This window comes from Poecilia reticulata, linkage group LG10 (genome assembly GCF_000633615.1).
Source record: "Poecilia reticulata strain Guanapo linkage group LG10, Guppy_female_1.0+MT, whole genome shotgun sequence".
Classification (NCBI taxonomy): Eukaryota; Metazoa; Chordata; class Actinopteri; order Cyprinodontiformes; family Poeciliidae; genus Poecilia; species Poecilia reticulata.
In genome coordinates, this window is record NC_024340.1 from 10754215 (window position 1) to 10769654 (window position 15440).

At 41.9% G+C, this 15440-nt stretch overlaps 1 protein-coding gene across 2 annotated transcripts in view; it reads right to left on the reverse strand.

The window, feature by feature from the left end:
* Window positions 1-15440, reverse strand: part of flt4 (fms related receptor tyrosine kinase 4) — a 62505-nt gene that overhangs the window by 3296 nt on the left and 43769 nt on the right. The window contains exons 11-30 of one of the 2 annotated variants that reach the window (XR_001777025.1): window positions 14295-14430; window positions 13596-13704; window positions 12681-13040; window positions 12000-12146; window positions 11026-11157; window positions 10421-10527; window positions 8418-8553; window positions 7879-7983; window positions 7079-7192; window positions 5557-5645; window positions 5136-5295; window positions 4953-5047; window positions 3378-3500; window positions 3122-3233; window positions 2878-2977; window positions 2552-2657; window positions 2334-2458; window positions 731-839; window positions 483-568; window positions 4-325 (exon numbers count right to left, since the gene is read on the reverse strand). Coding sequence is in view for 1 of the 2 variants with exons in the window: in XM_008419919.2 (XP_008418141.1) it covers window positions 483-568; window positions 731-839; window positions 2334-2458; window positions 2552-2657; window positions 2878-2977; window positions 3122-3233; window positions 3378-3500; window positions 4953-5047; window positions 5136-5295; window positions 5557-5645; window positions 7079-7192; window positions 7879-7983; window positions 8418-8553; window positions 10421-10527; window positions 11026-11157; window positions 12000-12146; window positions 12681-13040; window positions 13596-13704; window positions 14295-14430 (2451 nt within the window). In the remaining variant the exon portion in view is untranslated. The remainder of the gene's footprint in view (window positions 1-3; window positions 326-482; window positions 569-730; window positions 840-2333; window positions 2459-2551; window positions 2658-2877; window positions 2978-3121; window positions 3234-3377; window positions 3501-4952; window positions 5048-5135; window positions 5296-5556; window positions 5646-7078; window positions 7193-7878; window positions 7984-8417; window positions 8554-10420; window positions 10528-11025; window positions 11158-11999; window positions 12147-12680; window positions 13041-13595; window positions 13705-14294; window positions 14431-15440) is intronic. The other variant, XM_008419919.2, reaches the window with a different exon arrangement.

Below are 15440 nucleotides of genomic sequence, written 5' to 3' on the forward strand. Positions count from 1 at the left end.
TACAGTAACCCGTTTTAGCTCTGAAAGCTAGGAACTGCCTTCAAGATCCTCTTTCACACTCTGCGAAGTTGCTGGGTCCGGTGTACGTCCTCATTTCTGTTCGCAGCTGATGTCATTTCTCAAATATTCTCTGAAAAGCGCTTCTCAAAACATGACTAAAAATGGGCCCCCGAGGTCTAAATGAGTCACACTGTCGTCTGCTTCCACATGTAGATTGAGAGCCTGCTCGTGCATATTTTCTCTGCAGAGCTGGTTTCGCTGCACATGAAACGGCGAGTGACTCCTCCGCCTCTTCCTGCCGAGGAACAACGTTTTCTCGTGTTGACTGAAACATGTGGAAATGGTGAAATGGTGTCATTTGGGCGAGCGACGAGCGCGCGCATCACCCCAAAACGTCAAACGCTGCCGCTAAACAGCCGCGTTCAAAACCCATCTCGCTTTCCGCTTTCGGTGACGCCGAGCGCAGCTTTTGAGTGACGAACCTTTTCAACACGGCTCCCCTGTGGCTGTGCTCGATTCTCTCAAATTCCTCGGAGGCCAGAACCATCCCGCTGTCGGTCTGGTTGTCCTGGAGGAGGGATGGGCGACATGTAAATTAGGTAGAGTTTTGGAAAGCGGCGCCTTGCCGGTAATTATCCGAGGAGAAAAATCCCCAGAGACCAAAAAAAACAAACAAAAAAAAAGGTCATCAGTTGGTTTCAGTAAGTAAGAAGAGAATAAAAGAGCTTACCTGTGGAGGTTTCTGTGAATTCATCCCCAGTGGCATATCGTCAAATGTCTTGACTCTGGGCTGGCATGTTTTAGACACACAGCCGGCGAAGGGAACGCAGTTATAATACCTGGACGGGAAGCGGAGAAAAGCTCCTCAGGTTAAAACCGCGACATACGCAGATCAAACAAGACAAAAACAGTTTGTACTTGACGCCTAACAGAAGGTTACAGGATTAAACGGATGAATTTAAACAATTAATAATCCTAATAAGATAATACAGAACATTTTCTACTGTTTTCTTTTTGTAAAATACATTTAGTTCTTGTAGTTTACCAGTCAAGGATCAAACCAACGTATACATTTACTCCTTCCAACTTTTTCTTCTCAGAATCTCACATCAAGTTATCGACGCCAAACGTAAGTCAGCCACATTAGACTAGATTATATTTTTTAAATATGAATTAAAGTGACAATGAATGTGCAATATTACGGAACATTTTGTGGGATTTTTATGATCGATGCTAGGTTATTTTTATATGGTAATGGTGTTCATTAAGAAAAAAGATTTAATATATTTCATGAAATATTTGAAGATTCAGCATTTCCTTTAAAACAAAGTGGTGAGTCCAGTATGAGTTGGAAGTCAATGCGCACATCTATTTCTTCCATCTCTCCATGATTTCATTCATTTAGCAAAAAGGCAAAAAATAGGTTATCAGATTTCTGCAAAATGTCGGCCGTTTTAAAAATACACCAGCGCACAAAATGGCTTTCACCCGAGAAAATCTGATTTTCTCTTTCACTTTTGTGACACCATTTGAGTCAGAAAAAAAAAAATACATGATCATTGCCACTGATTTAGGTTCAGCAAAAGTAATGACCAGAAAAGGGGAAAAAAAGCCTAAGTAAAACCCAAAAGAATGTTATTGTATAGACCACATTTAATTTAATTCCCTCCAGATTATTTATACGACTCTGATTCACGGCAAATGTTGTCTCAAGGGATTTTATAAGACAAACAGATCCAGTTTATTTACAGAAGTATATAAATCAATCCAGACATGTAGACAAATTCAAAGCCAGCTACATGCACTTCACTTCCAACCTCAGTTATTAGGTTAAATGGGAAAAAGGTTTTTTATAAGGAGACACTTCGAGTGACTGACTGATATGTGAGTAAAGTAAGTAAATTGTATGTATAAAGCAGCCTTCACAGTAATAAAAACACACAAAAAAACAGATGCTTTCCAATAAAAAATGTCCATGTGGAACTAAAACACAAAGGAGAAATACGATACCGACCTGATAAATCTACCTGCCAACAGGTTGTTTATCAGGATAATATTGGATTTTTTTTTTTTTGTCCAACCATCATAAGCAAAACTGTTTGGAATTTGCTATTTTCTACTGATAATATAACTGGAATTGTGTGTTTTCATCTGGAGAGACCAACACTTTATATGGGTTTGGTGTTAAATACAGGAAACATTTAGAAAAGTTCCTCTCCCCCACCGTTAAGTAAGGTGGATGATCTACGAAACTGCAAGAAAGCTGAAACGTGCCGTCATTTGGCGTTTCGTTGCGTGACCCAGCTGGTCGTGTCTGCAGGATGCATCGGTACCTTGTGGGCAGAGTGTTGCAGGCCATTCTCAGTTCCTCCTCTGACGCAGGACGAGATGAAGTCTGCGAGAAACCGTCATCTTCCGAGTTCTGCGAGTGGTTCAGGGGGACGTAATCCTTCCCGTCCTGAGGGGAAGGAGAGGAACTTCAACACCGCGTTTCGTAATAACCAGCGGGCAAAAGGCTCTGGTTTGTTGCTGCAGATCCAGGAGAGCTTACAGGTAGACTGTTGTCCTGCAGCAGGTCTCCCAGGATCTGAACCAGAGCAGGGAACGTCGGCCTCTCTTTGGGCTCGCCCTGCCAGCAGGCCAGCATGATGCCGTATCTGCCAGCAGAGGGCAGTACAGTCACAACAACAGCACATCACCTCCTATAACTTGGCAACACAAACTTAAATCCTGATTGATTTCCACGGCGTGCCCGTCAGCTGGATGACACCTGGCTCCAGAAATTGGCTTGATAAATTAGAGGGATTTCAATTCATAAATCCTACTTGACAGGGAAAGAAAGCCCATTTCTCCTCTGCACGAGGAAGAAATATTTACATTTCAGGAGAGGCTGTCTCCGGTGCTCTCATTCTGACGCCATCCTTCAACCGTTTGCAGAAGTCTTCATCAATCTGCACCCCCGGGTACGGAGAAGCACCTGCGTGCACACAAAGGGGGAAGCCCATTAATTAACATGTCAAGAGACAAGCACATTTCTGCAAGAGTTTGCGCTTTTAAAAAAAAAAAAATTATATGAATGAATAAACGACGGTTCTCGAGTGTGGTCCGATTCTGAGATTACCGAGTGAAAAGATTTCCCAGAGGAGGACTCCAAAGGACCACACGTCGCTCTGGCTGGTGTACACTTTGTCGAAGATGCTCTCCGGGGCCATCCACTTCAGAGGCAGGCGAGCCTGAGAGGCCGCCGAGGCAGATGGAGCAGCGACGGGAGCAAAAACAATCCAATGTAATCATCGTGTTGGTGGTTTAACGCAACAACACAAAGTATTTTCTCGTCCAGCTGCAGGAGATAACGGCGCTCGGTGGGACAGACATACGTTGCCTTTCCTGACGTAATCGGGGTCTTTGTAAATGTCTCTGGCCAAGCCGAAGTCGCAGATCTTCACCACGTTGTTCTCTGACAGGAGAATGTTGCGGGCCGCCAGATCCCTGTGGATGCACTGCAGACACGCACACACACAAGCGCACACACACACGAGGTCATCAGTATTCTGCAGACAGGTGTTTCTGCATGGAAACGTTTCAGTGCATTGTCTCCCACCTTGTTTCTCCACTGAAGTGTGGGAATTTTTTTATTTTTTTTTTATTTTTATCTGAAGTAAGGAAAGAGAAATGTTCTTGTTTTGTTGTTTTTAAAAGCGGATGTAGGAGTGTGTGCAGTGTTTGGTTCCAGCTATTCAATTATATAAATTACGTCCCAATTTAATTCAAACCCTGTGATTGTTATTGTGAAAATTATTTGATTTAAAATTAGCTCAAAAATGTCAGCCCATTTTTTTATTATTTAATTTGCTGTTAGTAATTACTTGCTATAGTTATTATTTATAGAAGAAATAATAATACTGTGTTATTCATGAATTGTAATTGTAGATGCATCGTTTAATCTTAACTTTAACCATAGCTTTTTTTTCCTCAAAGTTTAAAATTTTCTAATAAAAAAACAACAACTGATCCTGTAACTTCACGATTAAGTGACTGAATTTTTGGAAACTGAACCTCTCATTAGTACTTAATATTTATTAGTTGGATTTCTTTAGATAGAAAACATTTTACAGATTATAACCTGAACTTTCCTGCATTGGTAAAGTTGGAACGAATTAGATTGCATGATGCTTCCTGACTGTATATGATTTTATGATTAGAGTTTGAATTTCTGGTCTGGATCCATTTGTGGGCGTTTATGGGTGCTACACAAATAAACTGAATCAATTACTGGCACTTTAACGACACCCTAAACTTATTTATCAATATTTCTTCAAAGGTCTAATGTGCAAAATCTGTAATTTAACTAGCAACTATATGGAATAAGTTGATGCTTTGAGATATAACTTGTAAATAGATGCCGTTTTTCCCTGCTCTTGTTAATTCAGCTTCGTTTTTGGGCTACAACATACACATGATCTAATTTGTGCAAATTAGTTTTAATTAGGATTATTATTTCTATATTCATCACTAAACTCCTGAGGTTTTGTAAAGAATTTGTCTTTTGGGAACAAAAGTGGAGGGAACTTTGAATTCTGATGCATTTAATGGGAAAAGAAAAAATCAGATTTTTCAGTATGTGACCTCTCAGTCATTGGTTAATAAATTGGTGTCTTATTTATCACAAGTTAAGCTCTGTGTCAAATGTACTTTGTTATTGGAACCATGACTACCATCTTTGATTTTATGTGAATTTTCTTTGATATTGTCATCGTTACTACAATCTTTATTTAAAAAGTTAAATCAATAACCACATAATTGGTTATTGAGCAGAAGAAATAAGCAGAATGGTAAATTCTTTCTTTCTTTGAGTGAGAGAACTGGACGAGCCACAGATGGTTTCAACCTGATCCATCTACTCCACACAGCCTCGTTTGCTCCTTTTCCCACAACGTAACGGTGACATTAACCTTTCTGGAGGCCAGGAACTCCATCCCACGGGCCACCTGGAAGCTGTAGCATATCAAGTCCTCTATGGTCAGCGGGGTTTTCCACAGGTCCTCCACTGGAGAGAGAAAAGATCGTGGAGCTGCCTTTATTTGGAAACTATGAGTGGTGCGATTCAGAACTCTGACGAGGCGAAGCTGACTCACTTTTCTCCGCCGCCTGGTTCTGATTGGACGCGTTGGATGATGTAACCCGAGGGCTGCCGAGCGGCGAGGAGGAAACCGGAGGAGTCCGCCGAGCTCTTTGATCCGTCTGACCGGCTTCGATCATCCTCCTCATCTGGCTCTGGGTTTTTGGTGAGCGGTCCTAAATAGGACACAGATTGTTGATTCATCTCCCAAAAAAAAATAAATAAATAAATAAATTCTGAAAGAGTTACATATGTTGGAGCAGATTGAAATTGTTAAAAAAAAAAAGAAAAAAAAAGGAATTACATAAGGAAAAACAAAGCGTAGATGGAAATATTACACGGAGTAAATATAGCATAAAAAGCGGTTAAGCCACAATCAGAGCAGAAACGATTTTAGAAATGCTGAGAATGCTTCAGTGGCTGCTGCGCTCCGATACCCTGTAGGGAAGGAAGAACTCCCTCTTGGCTCGTAGGAAGTTGGAGAGATTCCCATATTTGCAGTACTCCACTATCACCATCAGCGGACCTGTTGATGGAGACGTTGGAAACATTACATACAGAATTAACTCAGATTTGATCTACAACTTCTGTGCGCATAATAATGAGACGAGTGAGCGTTTTGGCTATGCATAAATTTGATGCATATTTCATTTACTAGAATGTTTAGTGGATTGCAGCATACGAGGGGATGTATATTTATGTAAATGAATAATTCAGTAGACCAACAACTTACTGTAGATCACAGTGTGCGTAATTATTAGGCGTGACAGGGAAACAAAATAATCAAAATCAATGAAGATTAATTTAAAATCCAACCTTAAACCCACTGGCAGGTTTTAAAAGACACTTTCTCTAAACAGAGGCGCAGGAACAAGCCGGCGCCTTTGGAGAAGTCCACAGGGCAACATTATGGTGCAGAAAAGATTTAAGATCTTTCTTAAAGAGGAAACGGTATGAAAATACCCCCCGACCTAAACCATGTTGAGGACTTATGGACTCTTCTTAGAAACACAGTCCACCTCTCTGAACAGCATCTGGGAGGATCTGGCTGCTGCTGCACAAAATAACTGATCAACAGATCCAGGAACCGATGGATCAGTTCCTGGATCGATCCATCGTGAAATCTTGTGATTGTTATTGGAAAGAAGAGCAGCCACATTGCTTTTTATAATGTCAGAAATGTGTAAAAATGTTAAATTGTTTATTACTCTCTCTTAACCATATAAAAAGGCAGGATGGGAGCATCTTATATTCATTTAGCTGGATAATAATTATTCACACTAATAGTTGCATAATAACCGTGCACACGCACTCACATATTCCCCGGAGAAAGGTTTAACATTTCAGATTGACAGAGCACACTGTTTGTGCTCAGTCATAATATTAAACTTCAGAAATACAACTTGTCAAATAATTATGTGTAGAAAAAAAGCTGGATTTTTTTTCCTTTAGCATATTCAGACATTCTGCAGCTTGAGTTTCCCCCCCCCCCATCTTGAAATTATTTAATGGGCTGCTTTTGTTTAGGATAAACATTTTCAGATGTACACCAATAATAATAATAATGTGCTGCACATGTCTTACTGATGTACGGGTTTAGGAAAGGGTTTTAGTTTTGTTTCTTGTTTTTGGTATAAAAAGTGGAATTAATGCTAAAAACATCAAAAAGATATTCCTGAAATTAAAGCAGCGAAATTATTTCACTTACATTATTTTACGACACACGTTTGGTCGTAGGCAAATTCAGTTTCAGGTTTTTAACGTGTAACTTTTTAACTTCATGGTCAAGTTGTGAACTACTCTTTTTCGGCCCATTTCATGAATCCCAGTAAAATATGCTGCAATCTGTGGCTGTAGTGAGATAAAATATGAATAACTTTGCAAGGCACTTCAAAACTACTGATGAGATGTGGTTTTTATACAAACATAAAAAGTAAATCGTGTGATGTCAGGACTCACCATTGGGTTTGGTGCAGGCTCCTAACAGGTTAACCACGTTCAGATGGTTACCGATGTGAATCAGGATCTTTAGCTCCGACATCAAAGCCTTGTGCTCACTGGCCGTGGCTCCGTCTGCAACACGCGCACATTTACTCATTTCAGACGGCTGTGCTTTTTTTTCTCTTTGCGCTGCACCTCCATTTACACTTTCCCCCGATGTTTCCGAGCGCGCTCGCAGTGGAAGCCTGAACAATTATTTTAACAAGCTCACGGAGATTTTCTGCAGGTGTGGCTGATTAACACTCGGCTCTGAAACCTCCTTTTTGAAGCTGTTTACGGCTTCACACGTCTTTCTACTGCTTCTCTGGGGGCCCCTGTAAAAGCCRCGATCCAGGCACGGTACAGAACAGCCAATATTTCTGGGGACGAGTAAAGTTTATGAGCAATCAGCCATAATTCCCACGGAGTGGCTCCGCTCTCAAGCCATGCTTCCTGTTTTTGTCTGAAACCCCCGAGTCCTTGCAGCTKTAGGTGAAGTCGTTGGAAGACAAAAGTGGATTAGGTGAGGGTTTATCTAGTGAACCACAACAGTTACATCTGAGCTGGAACCAAAGGCTTTCCACAAAGAGAAACATTATCGCATTTGTAGGTCTAAAAGTTTCACCAAACCTAATTAGCACACACACGCACACACACATTGTACTTCAGTTCAACAGCTTAAATGTGTTTCCATTATTTGTGTATCAATGACTTACTACAGTGCACGATTCACAATTAAAAGCATGTGCATTTGGTTCACACTGAACCCAGAGCTTCACCTTTTAGCATCTTGACGGCCACCGTGTTTAAGCTGTTGCTCTTGCTGATGCCGTAGATCGACGCCTCCATCACTTTTCCAAAGGCGCCGTGGCCCAAAACCTTTCCTGTGTCATTGAAGCAGAGAGAAAAAATGATGCTAGTTAAGGAAATAGTTGTGGTAGGACATTTTTGCAGAACAGACAAGGAGGAGAAATTATGATATCGATTGCAGCGTTTGGAAAAATAAAAAATACAACGTGTTGCCATAAGATTGAGTTGTGAAACAGATGCTTCTCCTTGGGGCGTTTTTAAAAAGCTCTTGTGGAAATGAGCACATTTTGAACATTAGCACTCCACTTGGCAGCTCTCAGCACAGCTGGCTGTGATTTAAATGCATGCTGTTATGGATTCTGGAAATGGAAAAATAATTCAGCTTCTCCCATCTATTAACGCTCAACCATCCCTGGGTACATCATCACACACACCCTTCCCTCCTACATGCCTTGTTAACCATCTATCCATTCCTCTGTCCCGACTTTTCTTTTCCCAAGCTGCTCACCCAGTCGGAGTCTGTCTTTGGAGATCTCCCACTGCGACGAGTCGTAGGGCAGGTACTCCGACTGCTCGTCCAGCGGCACCTCCCCAGGGTCCATTATGATTGACAGATAGCCTGTCTTTATGTCTGCTGGGTTAACCTGCAGTTCACAGAGGGAGACGATTCTTGTAAGGCAAGGAGGTTAGAGGTCAGGATAAACGTTGGACGGGAAGAATACAAGCTAAAAGATGTCACTTTGCATTTAGGTTTGTTTTTGTTTGACAGTGTCAAGTAGACCAACATTTAGCAGAGCAAGAAAAGACAGAAAGTGTCGACTTACAGCCAGAATGCTGTGGTTTCAAAAACAAGATTGTTTCAGTGTTTAAAATGACTTGAAAATCTTCATGACTATACCTGGAAATGTTTGTAACAATATCTTATAGCAGGTATGGTAAAGTGTAATGCAGAAGGAAGGTAAAAACTTTTYCTAAGCTTAATGTCATAACATGAAAGAAAACATGTTTTTTGTTATACAAGAAAACCTCAGAGAGACAATGTGGGCTGTTGCTCACAAAAAGCTCACACATGACGTCAAGCCGTTAGTCACTGCGACTGTTTATAGAGCATCACTGATGATTTATGTAATTATGGTTTAAGTCCACCRAGGGAATACCTGTTTGTGTAACCAGCGCTGTGCTATTTCATTTACATAATTTCATTCTTTTTAACCTTTTTTGAGGTGACAAGAAAATATCAGATGATGATTCAATCATTTGTGATTTACGGATTACAACAGCAGCTTCATTTAGAGCAGATTATCTGCTGGTGAGATCTAGGATAGTTTACATCTTGCCAGAGATCAAGGTCAAAAAAGGCCAAAGATCAAGGTCAATCAAGGTCCTAAATCTAAACCCTTTTTTCAGTTATTGAATTTGATCTGGTAAATACCAGATCAAATAATAATGATCTGGTATTTACCATATCCTACAATTAACATAATCTGAGATCAAACGAATTGAAACAAGAGACTCCTCATTGCCATTACTTATTAACAAAATACGACACCAAACAAAAAAGCAAAAAATAAAAAAATAAAAAAATAAAACACGTGAAAATTATTCACTAGTGGTGAATGTGAGAGCCACTTTGGGCTGAACTCAGAGATACTGTGAGTCGAACACATGCTCCAAACAAACTCCAGTCTAAAATTGAAGGAGAACTGAACATAAAACAGCAAACAGACTGACCAGGTCCAAACATTTCACAAAATGCTCTGAATGGGAAGTCAAGACACGGTCAAAAAGAAATGATGCAATCCATGGGCTCAGCCCACTTTCTCGTCCATCAAAAACCAGTATGCCAGTAAGCATGCCGGTCATTCCTCTTACACTCCCACATCATCTCGTCCACCATCCAAATCTCCAGTCCTGCAGATACCAGCTTTCACGCAGCTCTGCCAATGTTCCAGCTTAGCATTTTAATGAACTAAATTGGGCTATTAGAAGAAACAGATTTTGTTTCATGCTCATAATCGCTCCAATAAGGCTTTGTTTGCTTGAGTAGCWGTTTTACCTTAAACCTTTTCTTTTTATTTACTCAGGTTATTTTTGTCTTCTATTAAAATTAGACAAAAAAACTGGAGAAAAGTTCTTTCTAGCAATACAGTCATGGACATTTAAAATACTAAATTTGTAGAATCTAATATGGAGGTCCTTTGTGAGTAATCTTTACTGTTTCAATGATGGACTTTAAACGGTTTGTAAATCACATTACAGCCCCGGCCTGATGGCACTTGCGAAAGGCCAGGACATTTTTTTCATCCAGAAACAATAAAACCCAGCGCCCAATAAAATTGATGAAAACTAATTTGAGTCTACTTTTTCACCCAGGCCTTTTCTTCATGAATCSTGTGTCATGAAAAACTGCTTATGAACAGCAACAATTTAAAAAATGACAAAAAAAAAGACACAACAAAAAAGAAGAATTTTTGAACGAAACACAGAGGGTGAAAAATGGCGGYGCCTGACCCGTTTCACATTGCAGAAGATGAGGATGAGCAAAGCCCAGAAGAACACAGCGATGACTCCTGTCCCGATCAGGATGACTATCTCCACGTTGGCCTTGTCGCTTGAACCTTTTCAAAAGGGGAGGGGGAGAAAAAAAATATTTACAATAACCATTCTGCCTCCGTCCTTCCTCTGTGCCACCTACAGGGGGTGCTGTAGTACAAAGCATCTGCCCCCATCTCTCCGACATTAAATCTTGTGCTGAAATCAGTGTGCTGAGCAGACTCCTTTCAGGTATTTGTGTTGGAAGCACTTCCAGCAATCCCATTAGATTATTCACCCTGCATACAAAATGCCCCAGAAGTCAATGACTTTAATTTGCTTGCGGAGAGCCGTGCGTCGGAGTAAGCACAAAACTTCAGCAGTGAAAGGTGTGAGAGTTGGAAAACTAGGCACGCTCCGTGTGTGAGGCAGGAGGTCAGGCGCAGCGGTGATTTCAGGCCTGAGTGCACCCGAGAGTTATCTGTGTGTGTGTGTGTGTGTGTGTGTGTGTGTGTGCGTGCGTGTGTGTGTGCGTGCGTGCGTGCGTGCGTGCGTGCGTGTGTGTGTGTGTGTAGCTGTCTCACCGATGACCCTCACGGCGGCTGAGGAGTGGACGCAGCCTCGCTGGTTGCAGGCGGTGCAGGTGTAAAGTCCAGCATCCTCCTCTGTGACCCGCTGGATACTCAGCGTGCGGTTCGAGTCATGCAGCTGGATCCCTGTGGGGGAAATGGAGAACGATTCTTGGCCCTCGCTTGCACATTCTGCGGAAAACGGCTTCGCTGCAATTGGGTTTGGTGCTTGATTTATAAAGATTCTTGTCAGAGGTCTGGACTTCCAAGCAGAAGCTCTCATTTATTATTCCATCAACCTACACGTCTTAGGAGCYTGTCAGAGCAAACTCGGAAAATTAGCTGTCACTCAAACCTGTGCTGACCCACTCAACTTTCTTGGAGAGATTCTTAGAGTGAAAGTAAATATGAAATTAAAATTCTGTCTAATCCTGTTCCTTGAAATTGTATTCTTACATGCACTGTTGCTGTTTTGTCATATTGCTACTGCAAATGTAAATGCACCTTATTGGGATGGTAGATGTGAAATCAAGATAGAGAAATGCGTATTCTTCAAGTGGAAGAAAAATATTTTTCCAAGTTCTTTTTTTTGTTTTTTATTTGTTTTTCCAAATAAAAATGTGAAAAGTGCGGCTTGAATGCTAACTCGGCTCTCCCGGGGTCAATACTTTGATTGAACCCTTTTACCAAAAACAAAATCTTTGCAAACAAACTCTTCAGTCGTACCTCTGGTTCATTGTTTAGGGTTGTTACTGCAACTCCTTTTCTTACCCTGTATTTAACTCCATCCTTCTTCCCCATCAAAATTTCCTGCACCCACCTTGTGCTGTCATTGAGATGGTTTGATTGTTTACCTTTCCACCACACAGTATTTTGAATGTAGAGTAAGTTTAATCTCATCTGACCGGACCGTCGTCTTGTTTTCTTGTTTGGGTGTGACTTGCCAGGTGAGCTGGGTGGCTCTGCTGGATGGGGGTAAATTTGCTCACCTGACATTTGGTGGAGGGGCTGGTTGTCTTTGAACCAGGACAGGCGGGGCAGTGGTCTGCCCTCCACGTCGCACTCCATCCGCAGAGACCCGGTTACGTTCACCGTCAGGTTGCTGAGGCTGCGCTTGTACCGAGGCGCCTCCAGGGCTGTGAAGGTAAACAGAGAGATGCACGATCGCAACTTAGAGGTTAGATTTATGGTCCRAGCCCAACAAGTCCATAACCTGACATTTGGGCAGGAACGGGCCAGAATTATTTGCTTGACGGTCGGTTCCGGTCAGGGTCAAGCTTCTGAGGCACGTTAGATAAGTGTACAAAACATACAGGGCAGAGAAAACCAAAGAAGAATGCACAATGTCTAGTTGTGTTAATCTCCTTGTAATTGCATGAATAGAGGAGTAGCTGGCCTTCAGTTTTTCTACTATGTTTTCTGTCAGCACATATCTGTTCCATGAAAGCGCCAGGTRCTCCCTGTGTCAAGCGTGGATGTGGGTACCTAGGTGCGTGGGCATTAGTGAGTAGGTGTAATTGCGTGCCTCCGGCATTTAAGTACCAGCCTCTCACTGCTACGACCCTTGTGTATGTCCCAATGCTGAGAGCTGAACCTGAAACGGCTCCAGTTAGGCTGAATCATTCCTGCTGGTGTGCGCATCTCTGTGTTTTGTCGCTTTTCTTGCTCACCTTTGACGGAGATGTATCGAAACAGGCACTGTTTTTCCTCGCCGCGTCTTCCCTGAGCTTTGCACACGTAGTGTCCCTCGTCCTGCAGCCGCACGGACTCCATGGTGAAGTCCAGGACCCAGCTGTTGGAGTGCGGCTGGAAGGACGGCTCGGCTGGCAGGGACTCGGCGTAGTGGTGCACGCTGCCACAGTCCAGCCCTTGGGGCTTGCCTTGCTGGTCCTGCAGAGCCTGGGGGTTAAGGCGGAACCACTGCAGCTGGTCGTAGGTGTAGTTGTCGGCGCTGCAGGACAGAGACACTTTGTCCTGCTCCAGGGGATTCTCAGAAGGACGAACATCCACGCTGAAACCTTCAGGAATGGCTTCAAGGTAGAGAGACACRGGGGGCAGTGAGAGGTTTGCAATATACATTTATGGAACGAGTTGCCTGTAAAGCCAAGCCATCTGAATTGCAACAAGATAAAAAGGGCTTGCAAAAGGTTTTCCAGTGGCCTGTAGCCACAGAACACAGATGAAATGGTCTTTGTTTGGAGTATCTCAATAAAATGGTGCAGTGGAATGTAATTTGGGATGCTCACAGAGGARGYTCACCTTGTTCTGGGAAGTTTTTTCATGACGATTTCTTTGGCATTAAAGTATTACAGGTTATAACGTGCACAAAGCCCTCCAAAAGTACTCATTCTTTTTGAACTTTTCATATTTCGCAATGACAAACATCAGTGCCCTAACACGAGGTACTGCATAATTTGTGAAGCTAAAAGATGCAAAGAATTAAAATACATGGTTTTCAAAATGGATTGGAGAAAATTGGCTTAAAGGTTTATGAAAGGTTATGAAATGATAATAATAGTTTGGGTTTTCTTGGGTTTTGTGTGCTTATGTGTGAGAGACACCAAATGGTGCAGTGGAATACTCACTGGTCACATAAAAGTAGATGGGGAACTCATCTTTGCCCACTTTGTTTTCAGCAGAGCACTTATAGATGGCGGAGACGCTGGCGTTGCGTATCTGAATCCTGCTCACGATCTATTAGGAGAGAAAAACATAGTGAAGAGTTGGATTTATGCTGAGGAAGAGCGCAAATTTAAAAAGGAAGTGATGTGATGTGATCTGGATTTAGACCAGGTTTWTCGCTGACTGGCCAGAAAACTTGCAAACCAAATCTGGTGTGATTGAAAGAAATAGGATGTTTATATGTSTGAGCATGAGTATGCATTATTGTGGCTATTTCCTTTAATAGCAGTGGTGTGTAAACTTGCAGGTGTGTGTATGTGCGACACACACATACACACGYACCCACCCCACACACACACACACACATGCACACACACACACATGTCTGGATGTGTGTTTATATCCAACTCCTAAAGGAAGTCTGCAAAGGAAGTCTGTTCTAAATATTTCTACAGTGGAAATGGCTCTTGACTTGGTAAGCTATTCTGTTTTGGAGCTCAGAATCTGGACACTTGAGTAAAATAGCAAAACTAATAGTGTTATTTATAGGTTTTTAATCAAATCTCAACATGCAATGTATTTTTTCTTAAGTACAGAAACATAGCAGTCTTGCATCCCTAAGRAATTTGAATAAAATGCAAATATAAAAAGTTGTGATGAACCTTCTCTTGATTATCCACCACTTCAATAGATGTTTCAGCAGGTTCAACATCATTCACGGTATTTTCTGAGTAAATGTCCTGCCAGTTCTGACAGTCTGCCGTCCTGTCGCTCCCGCTCTTCCTGTCTCGCTGCACTCTGGAGAGAAGCACAGACACACCTCGTGACATCTCCTCTTATTGACATGTGCAGCAGAGAGAAACCAGTTGGCAAGAATTCAGAAACATCAAACTACATCATGGACTTTAAAATAGGACTTTTTGTTCCGCCCCTTCTTGCCCAAGTTGGACTTTCAAATTATCCTACAAGTCAATTATCGCAGGTCTCCTAGCAACTAATGGAAAAAACCATTTGTATCGTGGCGATCCACAGTGTGAACATCGTAGCAGAGCTAATGAAACATGAAATGGAATATTTTAGCTTTCTTGCCCAAAGGCAACGTTAATGTATTATAAGAAGGTAATGGGATTAAGTTTCACATTACTGYCTAAATAATCATCAAAAATTCAAAGGCCACCTAAACATTTCTAATGACTTAAGAAATCAGTGCTATCATTAGGACGTTATAATATGAACTGCCCTTATCGTCAATATATGGGCACCCTCAACATAAAAGTACTGTAATTAGACCATCATACTTTCCTACATACCTTGAAGTACCTTKAATAGTACTCAGTTCAAGGTACTTCAAGGTATAAGCAGAGGTGAAAGTAGGCAGTACGGTCTACTAAAAGATTTAGCGGGGGTATGCAATACCTGCAAGAGAAGAGAGAGGAGCGGCTGTCTGCTGTAAAGATTCAATGGGCGCATGTGCAACCGCTAATTAGGTCTCATAGCATCTCAACATGTCAACATTGCAGCCAGTGGGCTGAGGGAAATACAGCTTTATTTTGTAGCAATTCATGAGCTACACAGCTTTTATTGCTTCGCAAAAAATGTCATCAGCACAGAAACTCCAAAGCACACAAAGAAGAAATTGTATATACAGTATATCCCATCCATCCATCCATCCATCCATTTTCTTAACACCCTTGTCCCTTAATGGGGTCGGGAGGGTTGCTGGTGCCTATCTCCAGCTAACGTTCCGGGCGAGAGGCGGGGTCACCCTGGACAGGTTGCCAGTCTGTCGCAGGGCAACACAGAGACAG